This window comes from Larus michahellis, chromosome 3 (assembly GCF_964199755.1).
Source record: "Larus michahellis chromosome 3, bLarMic1.1, whole genome shotgun sequence".
Classification (NCBI taxonomy): Eukaryota; Metazoa; Chordata; class Aves; order Charadriiformes; family Laridae; genus Larus; species Larus michahellis.
Window position 1 is genome coordinate 43,852,989 of NC_133898.1, and position 24,368 is coordinate 43,877,356.

The 24,368-nt window shown below is 44.1% G+C and overlaps 1 protein-coding gene across 1 annotated transcript; it reads left to right on the forward strand.

Moving 5' to 3' along the window:
- Positions 1-1,458: 1,458 nt before the first annotated feature.
- On the forward strand, positions 1,459-21,779 carry LOC141740515 (protein ELYS-like). The gene is made up of 24 exons (XM_074579341.1): positions 1,459-1,579; positions 2,299-2,552; positions 4,250-4,430; positions 5,225-5,432; positions 6,149-6,265; positions 7,232-7,316; positions 10,338-10,488; positions 11,139-11,271; positions 11,359-11,540; positions 11,922-11,983; positions 12,817-12,945; positions 14,690-14,780; positions 14,869-14,958; positions 15,121-15,261; positions 16,039-16,143; positions 16,914-17,007; positions 17,956-18,079; positions 18,201-18,257; positions 19,226-19,372; positions 19,464-19,651; positions 19,821-19,965; positions 20,061-20,192; positions 21,390-21,537; positions 21,625-21,779. Exons 1-24 carry the CDS (start codon positions 1,459-1,461, stop codon positions 21,777-21,779), a joined length of 3,240 nt encoding a protein of 1,079 aa, XP_074435442.1.
- The last annotated feature ends 2,589 nt before the right edge of the window (positions 21,780-24,368 follow it).

Consider the following 24,368-nt stretch of genomic DNA (forward strand, 5'->3'; position numbering starts at 1 on the left):
GCAAATTCACTGAACCTGACGACTACGAGAGTGCAGAAAGTGACTTTTCCATCTGCTGCTCCTCCAGTGCTTGTGAGTTGCTTCCTGTTTCTCTGGGGAAAATGTCATGGAACCAGTCATTAACAACAATTCAAAAATTGGTATAACTTTTATAAACCCTTTTATAACCCTTCCCTGAAATCACTTTAGCTTCCACCTCTGGCGGAGTGAAAGAACGACGCCTGTCAGCTGCAGCCTTTCCCAGAGAGCTAGGGAGTCTCTCCGTGCAAGAGGGAGTTAAAAGTTGCCTTAAAAGATGCCTGACTGTGTCCTGGGTGGTGTCCTTTCTAAAAGTGAAGGGGTTTTTAGCCCTCCCTGCAAACTGAGTGTGCCGTTTCACCCGGGTATGAGCTAGCAGCCCGGGCTGACTGCCACAAAAAGGAGATGGACAAATTCCCTCTCCTTCTTCCCGATGCGTGGTCCTGCCTCCTTCCTTGTGCCACCTCTTATGCTTGCTGGTTGTCTCTGCAAGGCAGTTGAGCTCTCGAAGCTGGTGGAACACCACCTGCTTTTCTGGGTGAGTTTCCTGCCTGCTCAGGGAGTGAACTTGGCTCCTAAAGTGCTCTAAGGCACTGTTAAGGCAGTGCGAGGTGAGCCACAGGAGTACGGTAGTAGAACAAAGGAGCAGATGGAGAGATGGGAGGCGGCGGCAAGTCCTCTCTTTTGGTGGCAGGGAAGTCAGCATGTTTTGTGAAACCACCTCTTCAGCTGCGGCTGGCCATATTTTTAGCTTTTTCGTCAGTAAGCCCATTGCATTGTTGGCCCTTGAAACGGATTTTCAGGTACTACCGTCAGTCAAAACTGACGTCCCTGAACCCTGACTTGGCTGAATGTGATTCTGCTTGAACATGTAATTTCTCCATGTTTATTCTTCTTGGAGCTTTTTAATGCAAAAATCTATCCTCAGCCTGTGACTCGTGGTACGCTCCTTTCTTTGGAAATAGTTTGGAAGTCATAAGTACTTAAGGTGAAGACCAGTGGTAATTTTGGCTGCTAGAAGACAACTGACAATAAGTAACAAAGGGTAAAGTACGAAATCAAGGGAAAGGACAAATGGAGAGTTGTACCTGTTACTGAGAAGCTTTTTAAAATCTGATTTTTCTCAGCTCCCATCTTCCTAACTTGTGTGAGTAGACTTGAACTCAGTGTATTGGGCTTTTTCCTGTTATTTCTCTGTTGATACGTCTGGGTCACTTTTTGTTGGTGATCTCACAGGCATCAGAAAAGCAAAGGATTCTCCTTTTGCTCTGCTGGGAGAGCAAAAAGTCTCCTGAGTGCCATTATTTGCAAGAAATAGAGCTAGAGGTGATGTCTAGGGGATTTTTCACTGCATACTGATGAAACTTCTGTCACTCTCAAGAATAGTTCTGGCTGACGTGAGTCTAGTTGTGCAATTTTTTCCTGTATTTACAGCGAAGAATGCGAGACCTAACAGCTGAGGTAACGAGCAGTCTGCTGCAGTTTCCAGAGGTGACTCTTCAGGCACTTGGGGAAGATGAGGGAACCCTCGGCTCTGTGCTGTGCGGGAAGTTTTCTGGAGGTGAGCATTTTCCTTTAAATTTGGTCTCGGTATAAAGCTGTTCTTGCCTGGAGGCTACCTGAAGCCTCAGGTCATGGTATCAGCTGTGTCAGGTTGGTGCTGTTAAGAGGCATCCTGTTTAGAGAGAGAGAACAAAAAGGGTGCTTCAGCGATGACAAATGCTAATATTAAAACGTGAGTATAGTTAAACTTTGAAGTGGACTTTCCAGGTGATGTGACAGTAGAGCTGGGTGCCTATCTGGAGGTCTAGGCTTCTGTTAAGACCAGGTAGAATCTATCTACCTGAGTGTAAATGCAGGAATTGAGCTCATACTTCCTTTGGGCTGGCAGTAGTTCAGTGAAACAAAATGCCTTCGATTCTTCCTCTACGCTCTAAGACTTGTATTCCCATATGCGTTTAGATCATTTCTAGCAAAACCAAGGCGAATATGGTATAAAGGCTGTCGATCAGGACCTTGTAATCTTTATCCCAAACAACCCAGATTCTTCGGTGCGGGAATGACAAGTACAAATGCAAAATAACAAGGTGGTTAATTTTAGGAGGGATTGCTTGGGGATTTCAACGGGTGATTTTGAATCATTGACTAGAATGAGGTAGGTTGGTCTTCCTCTGCTAGGTACGTTTATTGAAGGAAAGGGGCAGGCACTGTGATTTTTTTTCAGCTGTTTTCAGTCTTCCGTTGGACATTTGCTTCAGTCCTCTTTCTTTTCTCTCACAGGGAGAAACGGCCTGGCGTGGTTGGCACGTGGTCCTCACCTTGAGGTGGTGAACTGTGTGACAGGAGAGCGGCTCTCTGCGTACCGTTTCAGTGGAGTCAATGAACAGCCTCCCACTGTTCGTGTGGTGAAGGAGTTTTCCTGGGAGAAGAGAACTGGACTGCTGGTTGGGTTGGAAGACGCAGAGGGAAGTGTTCTCTGTCTGTACGACCTTGGACTCTCAAGAGTGGTTAAAGCAGTTGTTCTTCCCGGGAGGGTAGGTACTTTTTAATTGGAGAAACGAAGCTTTGATGTTGTTAGGTGCTGCGTAGGCCTGTTTTAGGACAAGCTTTGGAGCGTCTCTTTGTAGGAGGTATTTTTTCTATCGTGCGTTAACATCCTGTCACTTGAGAGTATCCAGTCAAGACGGTGTTGCTGTAAAATCTTGGGCTTAATGTGCCATTATTGTTGGAGTTTGCTGAGAGTAAAACAAGTTTTCTGGTTTTATTGTAGAGCACAAATTCACCTGATTCTCTCCTTCCACAAAAAGGCCTTGAAAAGCACCTTTTTTTGACCCTAATTGCTTGATTTCCATCAGAAATACCGTCTTTAAAATGGCTCAGAATTCCATAGTTGTGCTGTAAATGACTTCGACACATTGCCTTGAATCTCAGCCTAGCAAGCAGGCTGAGGAGAACACATTTTTCTGTTGACTTAGGAGAGGAAAAAAGAGCCTCTAGTGAGTTATCTGACAGAGTGTTGGGAGGTCACCTTTCAGCCTGCAGTCCTTGAATCTCTGCTCTCTGACTAGTGTGTTTGTGTAGATGGGACACACTGGTGTAATGTTGCTGATGTTTTCTGTCTTCTGTAACCCAGAAACTCAAATGATGTGTGTCCCCTAGCCTCATTATCTCAATGTAAACAAGAATCGGTGGAAGTCAATAGAACATCAAGATTCATTTTTATCATCTTAGAATCTGCAACAACTAACTAACTAACTTCTTAGCCAGCTTTCCATCAGCTGCTTTGGTTTGACTTGCTAGAATACAGGTGGAGTTTTGTTTGTTTGTAATGCTACAGTGTGATGACTAGTAGTAAGCATTCGTATTGGGGTCACTGAGAGAGAGAAATACGTGCAGCTTTAGCGCAGGAGTCTTTGTGTGCTCGTGTCTCTGCTCTAGCAGTCAGTGTTGTCCTGGGATGTGCTGCAACGTGTGCTGAAAGGTCTGTCTTCGCCTTGTGAGACAGTTGCGTGCAGACTGCTGGGCACGTGAAAGGGCAGTGTGCGCTTCCTCCTTTAGGTGGAGTCACCTTTTTATCTGAGAAGCTGCTGCTTTAGGCTGGCTTTTAACATTTTTCTCAACATTCGTGAAAGCGCTGGTGTGCATTTAAAGCTTCTTTTCCTTTATGTGGTTGTTACTTTTCTTCTAAATGCGGACTAGTGTGAATTTTACTAAGCTGGTCTCTCCCTTCAACGCTTTCTAAATACGTTTCACTCCCATGGAAATGGTGTGTCTCCCATGCAACTTGGCCGCTGCCTCGTCTGACTCTCGAGCCCTGATTTATCCTAACGCCCGTTTGTCAAAGAAGGCATAGACCGTATCGCGGTGCTGGTGGGCTGTGAGCGGTGGGAGACCTCGATGTAGTTGTGTTTGTCTGTCTTAAGCCCCTTGAATACGATAAAGTTTCTTGCGTATAACTGATTTTCTGTGTTTTCCTCCAGTTAATTACTGCGAAGTAGGAAATGGAAATTGCTAAGCTGTACTAATAGAATGCCCCATTTAAGTTGAAGTTAAGTCACTTACCCGCAGGAAATCTAGTAAATGGAAGGCAGTAACAGGTTTTTGTACGGGGCTTTTTTGTCTTTGTCTCTTTTCTTGATCTAATTGCAAACAATGCTTTGATGCTCCTGTATTTACTTTTTCTATTGAGCTTGTCAAAGAGCTCAAGTAGTAACTTGTAGTTTTCCTGTAGGTAACCGCTATAGAACCCATAGCGAATCACGGAGGACCCAGCGTGAGCACTCAGCACCTCCATCAGAGTCTGCGATGGCTCTTTGGGGTGGCAGCAGTGGCTACAGATGCTGGCCATCTACTTCTGGTTGATCTTAGTTTGGATGATTGCTCCTGCACTCAGAATGATATCGAAGCATTGGGTAAGCCTGCAGTTTTTCCACATGAATTTAAACGCAAGAAAACTTCTGTCTTCTAACGAAACAGTATGCATCCCACTTTGAAGACCCTTGTGTCAGACATTTCTGACAACTGGTTACAGGTGGCAGTTTGACATCGTATAGTCCTGACCTGATTAAACCTGGGAGTGTCTGACTGCTCCTCGCAGTGTTGTAAATGCCCCCTCCCACCAAGATCCCTGTGCCACTATGATTCTTGCCAGAGAGGTGTAGGAATTTTGCCACGTGAGCCGGTGCGGCCGCCTGGTAGGAAGTTGTGTTGGAGGAGCCCTGTTTCCCGGGAATGCTCTTCTGCTTGTGTTAATTGACTTGGGGCAAATTTTGGGCTTGTTTTTTAAAATAAACCCCACTTACCAACACCCATGCATTTGGATGAATGAAATCTCGAATAGGTGTACTCAGATTGCATACACCGTTTTGGCTATTACAACAGCAGCTTCAGCAACTGGTGCCACTTCAAACACGAGGTGCCACTTCAAATTGCATCACGAGGCCCAAACTCCTGCTTTTCAGAGTCCAGGAAGAATTTGGTTACGCTTTTACCTAGCTTTCAAACGTGAGTGAGAATACTTGTCTGATCCGAGAGTTCTTATGTTCTTTGAAGACATACATAATGGCAATGGCAAAAAAAAGTGTTGCATAAATGGCTATTGTGCCTGGCACGGTAGCATTAGATGATAGGGGTTGTCACGTCAGTGCCTAAAATGCAGCCTAAATGGCATAACGTATTCATTTATTGCTTGGTTTTGTGTGTGTAGATCTAGAAGTTGTCACTAAAAATCCTGCTGAAGTTGCACAAAGAAGAGAAACTGCGACCAGCGAAGGGAGGTGTCTCTGTTTTCAACTACAAAATGCTTCCGGAACAGCAGTATCAGCCCTGTGCTACATAAGCAGAAGCAACCAGCTCGTTGTGGGTTTCTCGGATGGCTACCTGTCGCTCTGGAATATGAAAACGTTGAAGAGAGAGTAAGTAGGCCTTTACACTTGGCCATGCCTGGAGGTGCGGGGCTCTCGATTTGTTGCTTAAGGAAGTATGTGGATGTAAAGAGAACTTTTTCAGGGACTGAAGTGAGTATGAGTATAATCTTGGCACGTTCAGAAATCCTCTTCTGACATAACTTTTCAGTCATACCTGGATGAAGTGGTCCGCCTTCTCCCCAGTGGACTAGGATTGTTTTCCTTATTGTGCCTGTGGATTGAGGAATTGTGGGAAGCATGCTTCCTGGGGTTTTCAGAACCGGTTACTGCAACTGGGGCATCCATTGAAAGGCTGAAGTATGTCAGTGATGTGATTTTGGTGCCGATATTCTCTAAAGTGTCCAGGGTGAAACTAGTGAGACATGAAAACTCAATAGCTGACCTGTGCCTGAAAAATGTATTCTTTCCTGCATGTCAGCTTTGGCCGAAAGAGCAATCTCACCTGAAATATTTGGCTAACTTCTGGTCGGGATTCCCTTCAGCAGATCTGCACTGACTCCCCAGAAGCTGTTGGATGCATAAATAGACAGTGGAGGAATAATTAGGTGGCAAGAGTAGAGTGTGGAGGTACAAATAAGGTTCAGAAGTCAGGAAGAACAATGCTTGACGTAGTCCAAGAAACGAGAAACTACCTGTGTTTGGGCCACTAGGCTCCCCTTTTTTTTTCTTTTTCGTTTTGCTTTTTTTTTCCCCTAAACCTGTAGGCACCACTCTCAGCTTGAAGGAGGGAGGATTCCTGTCTATGCTGTCACTTTTCAAGAGCTGGAGAATGATCCTCGCAATTGTTGCTACTTGTGGGCTGTTCAGTCTACGCAGGAAAGGTGAATAAAAACTTTAACTATCAGCCACTGAATTAATTCTTTTTGTTTTTAAGGATATTTGTTCCCATACAGTTGAACATGTGTATTTGTTGTGTGTCTGCGATTCTTTCCGGTACGGAGGGTGTTAAACTTAGAATGCAATTTTTACAGGATTTACCAGACGTGAAGAGGGACCTACTAGTTCCTGCCTTCTGTCAGAAGGCAAAGCAACAGTGGCCATATTCTTCTGCTCGCATTCTCAAATGGTTTGCTTTTGTTCCTCGATGACCGCTTCATCATTTGTTTGATAGTCACACCGCGGTATTAAAATACCACTAGGAGCAGTTGAGGCTGCAGATCTAGAACACCAGACGTGCCCACACAACAGCCTGCCGCCCCTAAAGGCGGCGGTGACAGTATTGCCGATGGCCTTGTGCCAGCGTCAGCAGTCTGTGGAGCCTTGGTGAGCCAGTGCAGCTCCCCTGGCAGAAAACGATTCAGCAGAAAAGCCAATGGGTTCCTGCTGTTCTGCTGAATCAAATCGGACTTGGAAGGGTGCAGGGTGTGCAAGAGGGGGAGGGGAACTTTGGTGGTAAGGGAAGGGCAGAGAGATCTCTCTTTCTGCATCAGCAAGCGATTCCATCAGCTCAGCTGTTGGTAGAGTGGCAGTCTTTTAAAACTTGACTTCAAAGCAGTTTTGATGGAGAACTCTTCATTGTGAAGAACTATTTCCAACAATTCTTAGTCCATACAACATATTACAGCTTTCCAATTGTACGGTTGGCTTTTGCCCCTGAAGCTGTTAGTGTCAAAACGCCCTCCTTCATGTTTCAGTGGCTAAATGTGGCCGATGATCATGTTTTGGGAAGAGGTGGTGTTCTTTTCAGCGGGAGCATGCTATTAAGAAAACGTCTAGGTCTACTAACACGACAATGAGGACTATAAAGCAGCTTTGTAACCAAATTTCATAATTTATCCCTTTTTCAGTGAAGGGGATGTGGTGAGTTTACACCTGCTGCAGTTAGCGTTTGGTGACAGAAAACGCGTGGCCTCAGGACAAGTCATGTATGAGGTAAGAGGTGCATGCGTGGGAAAAGCAGACAATAGTAATTTTCTCTAAGGGAGTATCAGTTGAGTTACAGGGGTGAGATTTACCATCAAACTTCAGAGCTGGCTGAAAAAATAATAATGTTTTGCTGAGTCTTCTTGGGCACGGCCTTTGTCCATACCTTTTGGAAAGAAGGCGTACCATTTTATACTGCAGTGTCGTGTGTTCCAGCTAGATTCATCTGCAAAGAGCCCGTATAAATGAAATTCCTGAAGAGGACGTGGCTTTTGCAAATAAAATTATTCTGAAATACCAAATGAATGGCATGTAGGAAGAGAAGATTGGGCCTTGAATCGCTTGGTTTAACCAAGCTTCGGACTTGAATAAGCTTCTGTCTCTCTCCCTTTCTTAAAATACAGTCATACTCTAGTCTTTGCTGATCTTCAGTTTTATATTCTTGGTTTCCCTTAGAGCTTTGTCAGCCGGACTTCTCACATGAAATGCACCTACAGTGTCTCTTCAGTGTTGATCCTGACACTTAGTAGCTGTAAAGATAACTCGTTCTTCTTTTTGGCTGGGTGACCTATTCAATCTACTCTTAAAGCCAGGAAAATATGTAATTTGGTCAGAAGAGTGTACCTAAATGTTAGATCTGGCTCCAAGGAGGATGCGTTTAAAATACAGATGTGAGGTATCCTTGTATCTCAGATAGCTAACAGAGACAAGGCGCATCTGTTAGATGTGTAATTCCATTCAGTTGTACGCCTGGAAGTCTTCCAAAATCTTTTTGAGGGGACAGTAATCTTAGTTCAGAGCAAGTCTTTCCTCCTGATTTGGTACTTTCTCTTGCATATTCTCAATAGCTATGGAACGAAACAGGGGTGACTCTTGTATCGTGGTACTCTGGTTTTTGTAGGGACTGTGCCTTTTGATTTTTTTGGATTAATTTAGATTTTGAGTGTTTTGCTTATGTGTAGGAAAGGTGCTTCCTCATTTGGCACCGTTGCTTTTGCATAGATAGAGGTTAGGTGTTTGGAAAAGGTGGTGTTTCTTTAAAATGCATTATCTATCACGGTGACCAAGTAGAAGGATCTTCCAGTGATTCATGGCGTGCTGGATGCTATCTCTTTATCTTTGTTGATGTGCGGGACCTGTGCTCCACAGCGGATACTTTTAGTCTCAGAACACTTCCTTGTAGTCACAGATCGGTTAGTACTACATGACTGTCTGCCTGCATGGCTGTCTGAGTCAAGTTTCTTGTCCATCTTCAGGGGTAGAAAATTTAAGTGTCTCCCGTTTGCTAGGCCAAGTTTGAGTAAAGAAGGAGGAATCTACTGTTGATCCTTGTTCATTGGATAGAGTTCACAGGAGCTCAAAAGACTTTTTCAATACAGCAGTGCTTTTTGTTCCAGGAATTAGGTTTGAGGCTATGAAGCAGTGCCTCTTTGACTGTGTGTCATGGTAAAAGTCACAAATAGGACTTATGGAACACGTGGTACTGTGTTTTTCTATATGCGTGTCAAACTCTCGTCTCCATTGCCTTCAAGGCTGGTTTAAGTCTGCTTAAGTAATTAAACAGAAAGGTATGTTTAAGTAATGCTTCCAAAGACCTTTTTTGTACTGTTGCAGCAGTTGCTAAATCTGGTGCATCAAATCACGATCGTAGAGCGCATCTTTACCCTCGTTCTGCACAATGCTTGCGGATGGGCAGAGTATACACTCTCTACTTTGATATCAGAGTTTGACCAGTGCATCTCGTTTGAAAACTTGTTTTTGTGTTTTGCTAGTCAATGGAGTCGTTACTTAACATCTCCCATACAATGGAGTTCCTTAGAATGACTTTGCCCGGCGTGGAAAGTTTAAAATGCACTGCTTTGCTTCAGAAGCATTTTCTTTTTAGTTATGAAAGACTTTTTTTAATTATTTAATTTTTCTTTTTAGACAACCTTCATATTTATTTGTAACACTTCCTGGAATCATTAAGAGAAAGCTCGCCTCTTCTCAGATTAGGTGAATTAGATGTATCCTATGAGATCATACGGGAATGTGTGGTTTCATGCCAGTTCGTTTCAGAGCTCTGCAAGTTTAGGAAACTTGGGTAGAATGTGGCGTTATCAGTTTATGGGTTGTGTGGGTTGGGTTTCTTTTTCCCTCTTTTTTTTTTTTTTTTTTTAATTATAGAGCTGCTATTTGTCCCCAGTACACCCGTTCATGTGTTGTATGGTAGACAGTTTGAATGAATGCTGTATTTGGAAAGACAGTATTTCACTTCATGCTTACTTAAAAAATGGCGCTATCAGAGGTTCAACACAATCGTGCCGGGGTTTCTGTGTATCTCAAAATTAGTTTGTTTACTGTGTAGTAATTCGTGATGCTAAAAGCCTTGGCCACGTGCACCCCGTGTCCTTTCTGGTTTTCCCTTTTGCTGTTGGCTGTGCTTGGTGAAGGAGCTGAGGGATATTTCACCCGTTAGTCTCTGACAAGATGAGAGGAGGAGCTGTCATAGCTTACGTGGCTTGAAAGAAGATTGCTAATCAGTATGAAGTTCTCACAGTAACTAGAGAGGGGTGCACGGTCACTCTGGTGGTGTGCCCATAGAAAATACCTCTTGACAGCTTTAGCTGCTCGAATGCTGGGGCTTCTCTAACTTCATCAGTTCTGCAATCAAGACATGGAGCAAAGAGCTTTGCATGCATGTGTGTTGCATCATTTTAGATATCTCTTTGTAGCGATATATTTATTTTTATAAAGAACATTCTTGGATGTCGCAAGGAATTCTGCAAAACATGTTCAGATCTGAATAATGTTAGGGAAATTCTAAATTTTGAAAAAGTGCAAAGCCTTTACAGCCAAACTTACCCGTTACGATTTGACACTGCATTCTCTTGCATGTCAGGCGTAGTTTCTATTTACCATCAGAAATAGGCTCATGCGAAATACACAGTATAATAAGCCTATTCTGTTAGACTGTCTTTCATATTTAGCCATAATGTATGTTTTTATCTTAGAATGACCTTTGCTCTCTTCTCTGATTTTTTCCCCCAGGGTTTGGAATACCGTGGCAAAAAGTTCAGTTTAGATCTCACGGGTGGAGTCTTTCCCTTGAGAGGCCAGACGAGGAGTACGAAATTAATCAGCTGCCAGACTGTCGAAAAATTCCGCAGCGACGTTGACGGAGAGGATAGCGTAAATGAAGGTTTGTTCTGATGTCCGTGTTTGGTGATTTTAAAAGAAGTGCTTTTGGAACCTAAGCAACGAATGCTGTTCTGTCCCCACAGTCTGAAAGTCTTGCCTATCTGCATAGACTAGACTGTTGGGATTATTTACGAAGAAAAAATGGATGCTTAAGTTATGTGGGACTTCTTTAAGGGAAAAAGTGGGTTTTATTTTATGCTTGCTGACATGCTATCGCGATGTATGGTGGGGCCGTTTGTATGGTGATGGTCAGTCGTTTTACTCCTCCAGCTGCCATCTTTGAACAAGAAGTTCAAACTCTCCATTGCTTAGGAATGTTACCAGAATTTTTTCCCTTCTTCAAACCGATGTCCGCATCTGCATCCAGATGGTAGCCCGTCACAAGTGCTGTTCCCCAGGGCACTGCACTGGGGCCACTTCTCTTTAGTATCTTGGCCAGTGATCTGGACGAGGGGACAAGAAAAAGGGGCAGTGTGACTGAAACCTATCACAGAGATGTTTGCTATTCCGTAATTACTGTAATCACTCTTAGGAAGTGTTGTGTTTCACGAGTGACAGAACAGAATGAAGCCAAAATAGAAAGTGGTGTTTTAAAACTATCGGATCTATCGTATTTTCTACAAGTCAGAAACAATGTCTTGTCTTTTACAGTCACGTCTCCTGACACCAGTGTCTCAGTCTTCAGTTGGCAAGTGAATACGTACGGTCAGGGAAAACCATCTACTTACCTGGGTGTATTTGACATTAATCGCTGGTATTCTGCTCAAATGCCAGATTCAGTAAGGTAGATTTTTCTTCAGTAGTTTTCCATATGCCTGCCAATAATTCATTTGAATGTCGGCATTTAGCTTACGCGCTTGTTTTCTTTAAGGCCGGAAGAATTCCCTCATGAGTGCCCCTATTTTGCACTGTGGTCGCTGGATACCGTAGTGAGCGTGACTTCTCCGAAGCTCCTTTTGGATATTCTGGTCCATGAGCGGAGTCTAAGTCGGGGAGTTCCTCCTTCTTATCCACCACCTGAGCGGTTTTTTCATCCAGGCAACTATAACTTTGGTAGGTATTTCACTGCTTTTGAGAGTGATAAGCTTAAAATGAGGTCAAATGCCATTCATTGGTTCTCTTGTTCAGTCATTGTTTGTCATTCAAAACCCAAACCAAACCAAAAAAACACCCAGTCCCCCACAAACCCAACTCTGATCGCGTTGTACTGACAAGGTATTTACTATTGTGAAACATATCTGACAGCCGGCTGAGTTTTGGTGCTTTTGTAATGTAGCCGGTGAAGTGGTGCTGGTTATAGCCTGAAATGCCTGTGAACTGAAGCTCAAAGCACTCAGTTATATGTTTCTAGATACCGGTGTGTAAAAAATGTAAACTGGTCATGCCATAACTGTGAGAGTACGGAAGGTTGTCAAACGTTCCCTGTTTCTGCAGATGGTACGTGCTTGCTGACCTCCGGAGTCGTTCACATGACTTGCACCGGCTTCCAGAAGGAGGTGATCTTTTACTGTATCTTTATTGCGAGTGGCAGGAGATGTAGCTTTTCTAAGTTTTCTGTTGCACTGCTTTCCGTGTTAGGGACCGTTTCATGCTCATCCTGCCCGTCCACACGCATAGTTGCAATTGTATCCTGTCGCCAGTTGTATGCAAATGGTAATGTTTTAGGTCCCCTCTTGGGACTGTACAACTGCCGTTGTCTCCTCTTGAAGCACCATCGGGGATTGAATGTCTAGAAAGGAACGCAACGTTGCTCCAGGAGCAAGAACAAAACCACTGTAGAAGGCGGGGAAAGGTGTTACTTCTTTATTGCCCCTCAGTCGAACTGCCTGCATAGTCTTGAGTTAGAGTTTTGATCCCCGATTCTCTTGGAAAAAGGAGGGAATGGAGAAAATGAAAAACCACATAACTGTTTGAGGAGTGAAAATTTTGTTTTCTCCCAAACTCGGCCAAATTATAACTTCTGAGCCACGGCACAGATTGTGACAGATAATTTTGAGTGAAGTTTCAGCTCACTAAATGTTTCCAACATGAATCGGCTTCCATACGAATAGGCATAGAAAGGATCTTCCAAAGCATGAAGTTGCATGTTAGCTTAGCTTATATAGAATGTATTTTGTGTCAGTGTTGAGGGAAAGAGCAAGGCCTGTGTATAGACAGAGAAGGTAGAAAAGACTTAATTACGCAGATTGCTAACCTAAAGCATCTTAGTGGTTCAGGCTGTCTGATGGTGTCAGTGAACATTTAGATTCTTCCTTTTAGAGGTTATCCAGAAGCGTAGTGACGGAATAACAATGCTGTCTTAATCTGTGGTTTTCGATTGATGTTTCAGACCTTGAATTTTTTGAAGAAATCTGGCCCTTCAATATGGGAAGCCATTCAGGATAGCTACAATAGGTGTCTTGTAGCTGGCTTGCTGTCTCCAAGACCAGTTGATGTCCAGCCATCCAGTTTGAGTCAGGTGAGTGCCTATGAGGGAATCAAGGGGGAAATACATCCATCTGGTCTGACAGGGCTGGAGGGGCTACAAGACACGATACTCCAATTTGAAATACAGGTGTTGACCTGAGCTAGCAGAAGTAACCGTATCCTTAGATCCAAAGTAGTGACTTTGACTGGGAACAGCCCTAAGAGATCTGTCTTTAGAGACCCCTCTCTTAATTCGGTGCCACACACAGATGCGCACAAGGAAGCGTGCAGTCAGTGCTGGTCATGCCCAACATAACGCATGTGTCCCCCAGAGTAACCCCCATCCCTGTCAGTTTCTCAAAGCAGTGGTTCAGTGCAGTAGCCGACGATGGGGGCGTCTCACTGGGATGCGAGCTCTTGCAGACGTCGGCTTGCTGCACTGTCACTGTGCGTGATCATTTGCTTCCAAGGAAGTGGGCTGTGGTAAAGGATTACTGCTGTCAGCTCTCCCTGGCAATTTCTTCACGGCTTGCCCTCGTTTTCCCTTCATCGGTAGGCTTTTCTGCATCCTCTCCGGGCGGATCTTCACCTCTGTAGCCTCTGCCTTGTGCTGCAGTAGCCCAATTTGCTCCTCTGAGACTGCCCTCTTGCAGCTGCAACACCTTAATCACCTTTATCTCATGACACTCGCTACCTTCTATGTGCTTTATGCCACCACAGTGACTTCACTCCCCCTGCCATAGGTTTTCCATTTGCAATGCACCAACCTTTCCCTGGAGCAATCAGCAGGAAGGGGAGAGCAGCCTTCCCGCTGCCCTCCTCTTCCTGTCTCCTGCATTCGTCACCACATTTGTGGACGTGTGTTAGGACATGAACGCTTCTGCACAGTGTGGTAGCTCAAAGAAATTTCTTGGCAAGCTGGCCAATGGTCTGTTTCCTTGTCTGAAACCAGTTTTCAGAAAAAGATGGCAATATCACATGTGTGTTCTACATGTGTAGAAGTCGCTTTGAATGTCATGATTTTGCCTAGAGGGGAAAGATACTTTTGAATGTGTTTAAAAAAACCCAACCAACCAAACAAATCCCATCCCAAAAACCAAAGTAAAAACTTACGAAGGGTCCTTTCACCTGAGAGAAGTACGAGAACACCAGCTGAGATAAGCTACTACTTAGTATCGCGCGTCTGTGCATACCTGTGATTTATCCTTGTAAGGATTACCACTACACTATAATACAGTATTTGAAGAGCCTACCATTTAAACCATTAGGATGTAAATGTTTTGCTTCTTTTCTGTCACGTTACAAAATTCCAACGTACTGTTTTGGGTGTCAGAACTGCTTCATGTCTTCATAGTCTAGAAAGCTGCTTGGCCGTAGCTTCACTGTTTCCATGCAAACGTTGCACAGTTGTGTTTGTCCTGTCCCCTTCCTGCGTTCCTGATGGCAAACTTATCTGCACAGATGTGTAACGCGTATTAGCAGAGGATGTTTCTGGACGTAGTAAGTTGGAACTCAGTACGTGAAGACTGTAATGCAGAGGCACGCGAAGAAAGATTAGAATTAGGCTGCAGTAAGTTGAAATGTCAGAGGAAAAGTGTGTTAATGTGTTCCTCAGAGCAGTGAGCAGTCCAGCCTGTGGCTGGAATTAAGAGAAAGGACGTGGCATTCCTGGCCTGTGTCCTGATTGACTTTGTGATGTCTGAATGAGTATGCAGTTAGAAAGAAACATTTACTGTTGATGGTTCACATGGTGCAAGTAGGTAAGATTCTCATTTGAGTTTGTCTGTTACGTTTAGGAGGAGCAGCTGGAAGCAGTATTGTCAGCTGCTGTCCAGACAGGTTCTGTGGGACTTCTGACTGGATGCATTAAACATTGGATATCTGAAGGTAATACTTCGAACGTTGTTTTTTTACGTGGTACCTCTTTGAGTTGGAGCCTGTTGATTCATTTCTTTTTTGTTCTCTTTGTTTAAAGAGCAGCCAAGGTCTGCTGGTAATTTACGGTTTGTTCTTGAGTGGACATGGAACCAAGTGATCTCTACAAAGGAAGAATTTGACCAAATCTGTGAGTACTAGTGTAGTCATTCTGCAAACCTAAAGTCGTTCTTTCTGATTGAGCTTCCTCAGTAATACGCCGCTATAGGATATTGCACGCGGTCCTTGAAGTGCGCCTTGAAACTCTGGAATTGCTCTGTCGGCTAACGATTTAATATTTATTCTTGAAAAGGTGTTCCGCTGTTTGATGGCTCTTGCAACTTCATTGACCCCCAGACATTACGGTCTCTCCAGCGCTGCCAGTTGCTTTTGAGCAACCTTAGCACGGTCTTAAACTGTTTTCTCACAGAAGCACAAGAGCTTACTGAAAAAGGTTTGTAGTAGTGCTACAAAATCTTTGGTATGTTTTATTAAGATTTGGAATTGTGGCAACATGGGCTTTTGTTGTTTTTGAGGATTGGAAGACAGTCACATTTAGCTGGGAGAAGGGGCTTAAAGCTGAGCGCTTGGGACCACCACAAAACACGCATGGAGTTCAGGGCAACAGTTTATGGTGGAGCTCATGCAAGGGGGTGGGGGAGGCTACATTCAGAGAGAAGCTTTGTAGGCAACTGGGCTGAAATTACAGCAACCGAATGTGGTATTGCTGAAAATTATTCCTTTGAGTTCTTAGCTAGCAAGTTCTAGTTGCATGCAGACACCGTGTTGCAAATTGCTAAACAATACGAAGGAAGCGTAAACGAGTAACGTGCAAAGTAAGTTACTTGAGTTTCTACAGCTTTTTCTCTTAGAAATGGTTCTTGGCCTATTGAGAAAAGAAAAGAATATCCCTTTGCTATCAGAAGAATCTCTGCTACGTGAGAAACAGATGTCTTATTCTTGCGTGCATTTAGTAGTTCAGGCTTTGGGGTTTTTGTGTTTTTTTTTTTATTTTAGCCTTTAGTGAGTTTAGTTCTTTATAGGGGTTGTTTTTTCTTTTGGTGGTGATAGTGGTTTTTTTCTTCAAATAAGAAAGCGATACAGCGTGAAAAACGCAAAGACAAAGATTTCTAATGTGCTATTTTTATACTTTTTGGTTTAGTAGGATGAAGGGAGTTTTGTGAAAATGAACAGAATTGCATAGCGCTAATCATCTCCTGCCTTTTTTCAGGTTTTGCAGACGTGACAAATAAGCAAGCGGTAACCGGCCTCATTTCTTTGTATGCACGAGTGGTCATCTGGTTCTGTCGATCCGGTCTCCTTCCAGAGGGTTTAGGTAAGCGTGACCTGTCATACGTTTGCAACAAGGCGACCATCCAGTGAGTGACTCCCACGAACGCGTGCTTAGCCATGTTTTTGTAACGGTTTCGTCAGGAAGAAGTCGTGCTGGTTCAGTGGCAGGGTGTGCTGAAGTTCTGTGGGTGAAGTTGAGATTTTGCTGGGTTGTCAAGTACACAGCATAGAATGAGGCAGGCAGTTTCTTTCCTGGGTGGATTTTAGGAATAGCAATGGACCCCTGACGTCAAGGCGCTGCTTGTGTCCACAGCTTGAACTACTTGAGATTTTAAACAAAGTACTATTAAACAACAAGTACCGGAATGCTTGTTTTTACAGTGAGAGCATTACCTGCATGTTTTGAACTTTCTATCAGTTGCTTGAGGAGAAAGTACACCTTGGAAATCCTTCTTTAGTTGGATGGATTAGAAATTCCATTGTCAGCCTTAATTGTCTCACAGATGCTCACGCGGCATGTTTAGAAACCATTCCCTTTGAGAACTGGGTGGGTTTTTTTATAGTGAACTTCAGCTTACCCTACATGTTGTGAATGCTGCGTGAACTGTAACCTTGAAACGGCACTTGGGGCAAGAAGGAATTGAGTCTTGTCTCTTAGAGCTCTTTTAGCAAAGGCAGAAAGAGGATTGGCTTCTTTCAGAGTTGGAGGCTTCTGATGCTTAGCTTGTACGATCTTCTGTCTCTTTAGGCAAAAATTTTCGTTTACAAGTGTGATATGACTGCTTTAACTTGCTTCTGCTTTGTTGCCTGTAGATGACGATACGCGTTTGTCAAGACCTTTCTACAATTATCCTCTGATTGAGAGCTACTATACTGGTCACCGACAGAAACTTGAGCGTTTATCAAGGTAAGAGCTAGAGGAAGACTCTAGAACACTTCCACGGCAAATTCAGAAGTGGAAGGGAATGGCTTTTATCTCAACAGTTGCATGGGCTATGCGTAATGCCGCTGCCAGCAATACTCTTGACTTCAGTGACACGCGTGTTCTGTTGAACAGAGAGGTTACTTTCCTGTGTTAAAACGTTGCTATCTACCTCTGCTTAGTACCACTGGTTGGTATCATCATTTTTCGGGAGTCTACTTTATTCATTGGCTAATGTGTATAATTTCTGACTACTGAAAAAGGCCATGTGATTAGGACAGGATCAGTCACCTCCAGTTCAGCAAAGCAGGGTGTTCACAGAACAATTGTTTTGGAAGCAGAAGAAAGCGTGTTTTTTAAAAAACAATCATCTCCGTCCTTGACTGGTAATAGAGGGTCATAACTGTATTGGCCTAAGTCCCCTTCTCACAAGTACGTGGTGTGATTTTGTGAGATGGTTGGAGTTACATGGAGTTGGCACGCCTCGCACTCTCCTGGCTGTCGGATAGAAGTCACTTGCGAACGTCAGCTCTCTTTCCTGGACTAGCTGCCTAGCACATAGGCGGCATGCCTTGGATTAGCCGATAATAGGTTTTTCTTTGGAAATTGTACTGAAAACTGAATAAAGACCTGACCAAGCTTCGGCGATGGCACTGTGACCAAGAGGCTGCAAGGTGAGTTAAGGTGGAAGCTGCAGGGTAGGAGGTATTGACTTCAAAGTTCATCTTCCTTGGCTTACTTCTCAAGTAACTTACATACAGGCTCGTGTGTTCCTTCGAAGCACAGAGCCTCTAGTGTCCTTTTTCTGCTTTGTGCCATCGGGAGATGAAAGGGCAGGGCTGCAGTCAGCAGAAGACTGGAGGAAAGCCGTTACACCGGGAGGCTGGAATTAGTGTTTTACTCTGTCCAAATCCTTGCTACCTTTTGTTCCAGAGGAAAATGGGACTCGGACTGCTTGATGGTTGATGGAATGGTTTCCCAGTTAGGAGACCAAGTGGAGAAGCTGTGGCGGAGAGATGCAGGAGGAACTGGGAAATACCCGCCTGCCAGTTTGCATGTGAGTGTCCTGTTCACTGAGAACAACAACAAACGGCCGCCCTCCCCGCCAAACCCCACCCAAAAGCCAATGATTTAGGGAAGACGGGCGTTTTTTCAGAACTTTTAATTTTTCATTTCAGGCACTGCTGGATCTCTATTTGCTAGAAAGCATTGAAGAAAACTGCAAACACGCAATTGTATCCTTTCTAGTTATTTTTATTACACCTTCAGGGGATGCACATAAATGTTCTTCAGTGTTGGTCGCCGACCTGTTTCATGACATTTTTTCATTTATGCTTCAAAGACGATGCAAGTGAAAACATTTAGTTTAGCGTTAAGTTGTAGACAGAAGCGCTGTTTTATTTCTTTGTACTGTGGATTTTTGATGACTTTTTTCTTAAACGTTTTGTTGCAAAAGTCTTCTCCGATAGGGAGAAAACAGTTTTAGTAATAAGGGTTGAAGATATAAAATGTCCTTAGTTTTTCTCCAAATTTAAACAGCGTTTAAAATTGTCTAAAACACCCATGATGGGTTATAAAACAATTTCTGTTTCAGAGCAAAAGGATTTCTAAGAGTGGTTTACCAGTACCGGATTTTTGCTGAAATCACGGGTTTTCCAGCGCAGCTCACGGTGCTTGCTTTGGTTCCGTTGAAAGTGCAGGCACACGGAATAAGCAACAGGGAGAAGAGAAAAGTCATGGGGCAGAAACTTAATGTTTAAGCTGCTGAAATACAGAGCCTTGCTTTTGCTGTTTGTTGCCTAACCCGCGAGGGGAGCCTAGAGAGCAAGGGGCTTAGAAACGCTTATAGCCCAGAGCTGTCTTGTTAGATGATGTCCCTAAAAACGGACGTCAGAAAGAGAAAATGACGCTACCAATGAGTGACCCGCATACTGGTTTAAATCCAGTTTTAAGCATTCGGAGCTGAGCTGTACTGTAAGGATGCCACAATTTACACTGTTTTATAGACGCTGGACATGAGGGAAAAAACCAACTGTGGAATTTACTTCCTGTAATAATTGAGCGTTGGATGCTCCAATGTTTTGAATGTATTTTCTGCTTCCTACCACTTTTATATTCTTACTTCATTATGGTTTTCTAAAGGTAATGTGATAAACTTTTGGTCTTACAAACTGATTAGCCTTAATGAGATACCTGATGTCAGACAATTTACTTGCTGCTGGATATCAAGCGTTCCTTTCCGAGTGAGACAGAAACTTCAATCGACTCCTTCGCAACTGCCTTTGGCATCCCCTGGGGACTTGTTAAGCTTGTTGAAGGTTTTTGGCTTCTAGATCACAATGATTACGAAGTAAGTATGGTAGAGTTGAGTTAGACATACATTGCAGTACAAAGCTATAATCTAGAAAATGATTTTAAAACCCGATCTCTAACTTGTACAGAATTCACTGGCCCTGCTCTTTCATCCCGCTACAATCAAAACCGCGTCATGGCAGCACAAGAGAATTATTCAGTCCCTCCTGTGCCAAGGGGAGCATGGGCAAGCCCTCAGATACATCCAGCTGATGAGGCCACCCACGGCAAGCAGCGGGGAAGTGCAGCTTCTCCTCACTGTGTTGCTCTCCAATAGGTAAAGAAATATACCCCACCATTTTGTCATGCAAATCTTGTGAAAATGGAGAACAAAGAATAGAAATCATCATCCCCTAAGTTTCCTTTAAACTTTGAGTACAAGACTCTTGGGGCATCTCTTTGGTTATGCTATTAACATCCCTTTACGTCTGAAAAATTAATTACAGGTGCATGGTGGAGGCTTGGGGTCTGTTGCACCAACATGCCGCTCAGGCAAACTTAGAAGACCTCTTAAAACGCATGTACGAAATGTGCCGGGAGATGGGCCTGATGGAAGACTTGCTGAAGCTGCCTTTCACAGACACCGAACAAGTAAGTGGGAGCAAGGAAAAATGTTCATCGTCTCTTTGAAAAGAGAAAAGGCAGAGCCATAACAGATTTTTGGAATGATTTTTTTTTTCTCATAGGAGTGTTTGGAGAAGTTTTTAAGGACCAGTGCTGGTGTTCAGAATCAAGAATTCCTTTTAGTCTACCATCTGCAGCGTGCCAACTACATTGCAGCACTAGAGCTGAATCAGTCCATGAACGTCAATCTTATGGTAAGCGTGAAAGTTCTGTTCTGTCAAGCGTGCAAGTTTCTGCTGGGTGTTACTAACTGGTTTTGATAGTACTCAATAAGAATCCTGCTTTGTTTTTTTCATACCAGTCTTTGAAACAGTCGGAACAAGTTTCTACACCTTTGGTTACAGCTGAAGCTAAATGTTGACCAATATACGTCACTACTCCAAAGCTACTCTATGAAGCTATAATTAAATGTTACACACCACTGTTGACCCCACTGAGAACAGTTTGTTTGCATCTGAGGAATAAACATGTATCTTTCCCATCAGCCAGTCTTACCATTCCGTTATTGAGATACGTATGTTATGCGTGGCTTAGATTACTGGAAGTTGTTTGTGTCACTCCTTCCTGTGGGATGACGAGTAGGTTGTATGTCATCGCTTGTGTCTTGCACGCAACTGTATTTTTCTAGCTGAGAGCAGGCTAGATGCCAGTCCACAGGTTAAATTTCTGTGGGTTTTGTTTGTTTTTTTAATTTCTGCAAGTTATAGTGTGCTCTCCAATTCCACAACTTTCATTTCACGGCTTTTATGACAAAAATTCTTGTCTAACCTCTATTTCTCAAAATAGCCAGATTACATTTTGTGTTACATGAACTTGTGTTCTGGATTTGTGACGCGTTTGCTGTTTTCTGGAATCATAGTTTTCCAGTGACTCAAACTTCTAAGGTGGTTTTGGAAGTCGTAGGTCCTGCATTTGAAAACTGTCATGCGGCCAGGTGGTGTGCGTAGGTCGCTTTTTCTTGCTTGTTTTAATCTTCACATCATGTTGTCCAGGGTAATTTCCAGTTGTCCCGTATATTCAGGGCAGTGGCGTTTCAGGAAGAACAAGGGAAAGCCTGCTATGTAGTAAGTCGTTTGCAAATTGCAGGTGATATCAGAAAATTGCAGGTGATAACAGGTGTATCAGAAGAAGGTTCTGCAGAGTGCCAGCATTGTTTTAACTTCAAGTTGTAGGCTCTGTTGCTATTCCAGTCTTCCTTCCACTTTGCTAAAAGTACCAGGTGAAATCGGTGTGTGCGGATGGGTAGAACTTGCCGCTGTTCTGTGCAGTGGAGGTGTTTTCCCACACCCGTAGAGGAAATCTGCTCACTAATGCGAAATAGCATGGAGAGGTCTGTGCAATGAACTTCTTGTAATTAGTTAAGCTTTTGCTTTCCGCTTTTCCTTCATCAGAACGACGGCGATCATCGCTTGACCGACAGAGCAGTTGCCAGAAATTCTCTATTAGCCCAATATGACAAGATCCTTCCACGAATTGAAAGGCAGCTGGCCGTAGAGAGAGCCAAGCTTTACCATTTGCCTGCACTGGCCTCAAGAGAAGGTAACTTTTAGCGGGGGGAAATAGAGGGGAGAATTCCCTGTCACTTGGATGACACCAGGCTGAAATTTTTCCCCTCTTGCTTTCCAGTCTCAAGACCAAAGCCATTAACTCCAGTAAGAAAACAAGCGAAAGCAGGAAATGTGCGTCGAAGACCAAATTTTCTGGCAAAAATATTGTCCAGAATTAAAGAATCCTGGGCAGGAATGAAGGAGAAAACCGGTTTCTCACAAGGTGGATTTTAAAGATGCTGTCGTTTTTATAGCTGCTAAACGTGCTGTTTCTTCAGCAGGATGTTTCTAAAATTGAGGATGTTTCTAAAATGGGACCTGTTGAGATCCAAACAGGAGAGCAAGCAGTTGGGTTTCAACAGCACCCGCCAGTCCCTCACTAGAGACAGGAACAAGAAGAGACCTTAGATGCATTCACTTATTCAGCTCGTCTCGGCTTTGGGATTTAGGACAACACTGTAGAGAAGACGGGGCTGGACTTGGGAATACGCAAATCCCTCATGGGAGTCAATGGAAAATTTGGGATGGGAAGAAGGCAGCAGGTCACAAAGCTTCCGCAGTCATTCCCGTAGCAGCGCAGTGAAGGTGTTTCTGCTTGCGTTATAACTGGTGGGTACTGATGTAGATGTAAGCGCCTGGTTTTGGCTTGTGGGCCCTCACTGAATTTAGGACAAACTGCTTACTGCTTTCTTGTTCGTAGATTTGTAAGCATAAAAGGAAAGTTTACGCAGACTAGTATTTCTTGACTTTAGTTTTGAAGCATGGCGTGTTGCTAATAATATATCGCTTTCGCAAGTTTTGACGAGGCGGGAGGCAAGAAAATAAGCTGATTCTATGGAGACTGCTGTTGAGGGGCTGCTTCCTTCTGCCGTTGTTGGCTAGCACTGCAACTTAGAGGGCTGGGCAAAGGTCTTTACACGTGGATTCAATTATCCCGACCATCCGAGTCCCTGGAAATAAGTAACGGTTACTGCTTTTGTTCTCCCCATAAAACCCCGAGTATCTTCACGTGGATCTAGAAGGAACGAATACTTGCTCAGCACAGGGAACGGGAAAAGACGAGGTGGAGCTATTTAGAATATACTGTGTTGTCTCAGGCAGTCCAAGCGATTCCTTGAAGTGCAGGGTTGAGCTGTCGGATGTGAGGGCTGGCCAGTTTGACAAAGTGTTGCCGACTGGAACTTTCAGCTTTTCTCTCATCGTTGCCTTTTACCCTGTTAGATGCAGAGTGGGTCGCCCTGTGGGCATTTGTCGTCAGTGCAGGAAGTACTGCAATGGGATGATTTCTGCCAGTTGTGGCTACAGCTCGCATTGTAAAACTGCTCACTTTGTCCAGGAGTGGTGGCAAATCGTAGTCAGGAACAGAAACACCAGAAACGGGGCACGCGATGGCCTACACTGAACACTCTCTTCTCTGTCCCTTAGACACAGAGGCTGTCATCGGTAGCAGAGAGTACACTGTATGTTTCTGACTTTACACCCAGCAGTGATCTGAAAGGAAAAGCGGCATTTCACTGTCCTCAGTTTCATCTGTGTGAGTGTGAAGTCAGTCTGTTTGGTAACGACTATTGCATTAACAGGCTTTTTTTTAACTGTAGGTGGTGGAAGATAGTGCGCTTAAGTCACCAACCTCAGAAGCAGCACCGGCAACACCAGGATAAAGTGAAGGACATCCATCGGGCGATCGTCCATACAGCTAGGATTCTCCAGAGTCATAGTTAGCATGTTGTTTGACTGTCAATAAACATTGTTGAATGTGATGCAGCTGAAGGAGACGGAGAGCTTTTTACATCTCAGAGTAATTTTCAGAGACAAGCGTTGTAATAAGGAATGCCCCCCAGCCCTCCTCCTCTCGCTTAGCTTTTGTAGCTGAGCAGACGGCAGAGGGTATGGAACATCCCTTTGGTCAGTTTGGGTCAGCTGTCCTGGCTACGTGCCCTCCCAGGATCTTGTCTTTTTTCCTCCTGAGTCCTTTCTCAGACCCAGCCTTCGCACCGCACCCCTAGCAGCTCCCTCTGCATCTCCGGGATGATCAGTTCGCCCTCCTCTACGAGCAAAGGAACCCAGAATATCTTCCAGGAAGGAGAACTCAAACCCCACGTGGACTGATGGCGTAAGGTGGGCTGTAGTTAGTGATTTTTCCAGTTAAAGGCTTTACAGACCGTGATTACACTTGCAGTTTCATAGAGTTTGCTCAAACTGCTTACGTTGAGAACTGGAACTGCAAATCAGAATGGCAGACTTGCATTTGGTCTTAAACGGCTATGTTAGGCCTTCTGTAACGTCACCTGCCTGCCTGCAGGAACACTCGGAATTAGGAGAATTTGAGATTTGAGGTTTGTGCGGTGACGTCATCCTGGGAGCTTCGTCCAGTTTTGTATGGACTGTATCTATTTCATTATTTCCCTTTTGATTTTATTATTAGGATTTCATGAAAGCAGTTTAGTTTCTCCTAAGCTCGTAAATCTCTCTCTACCTCTCCTCCTCCTCTCCGTGTACGAGAGGTTGGGGGGGAGCATCTGTCGCCGGCCATTGGCCAATTCGGCCAAAACCACGACAGATTTATTGGCGCCCGACGTGGGGCACGAACGCAGCTCTGATAGATTGCCTGAATAGTTTGAATTCCAGCTTGTTCAGGGAGAACAGAGAGTTCACAGCATGTCGGTCTTACGTGAAATCTGGTATCGTGCCTTTAGAGAGCTTTGTATGAAGTTAATGGACGCAGTGGGGTTTAAGCGGTCAAATATATTGCATGGCCTGTTTCTCGTTTGTGTTTGGACGCGGTGGTCTAAGCGTGCCACGTTGGCGTGGGTTTGCCTTCAG

What these genes read in the sequence shown, in the direction of transcription:
- LOC141740515 (XM_074579341.1), top strand. Translation starts at nt 1,459, where the DNA reads ATGCGAGACCTAACAGCTGAGGTAACGAGCAGTCTGCTGCAGTTTCCA. An exon ending in ACCCGCCTGCCAGTTTGCAT is followed by an intron (nt 18,080 to 18,200) that starts GTGAGTGTCCTG and finishes TTTTCATTTCAG; the next exon opens with GCACTGCTGGATCTCTATTT. An exon ending in CTTTCACAGACACCGAACAA is followed by an intron (nt 19,966 to 20,060) that starts GTAAGTGGGAGC and finishes TTTTTCTCATAG; the next exon opens with GAGTGTTTGGAGAAGTTTTT.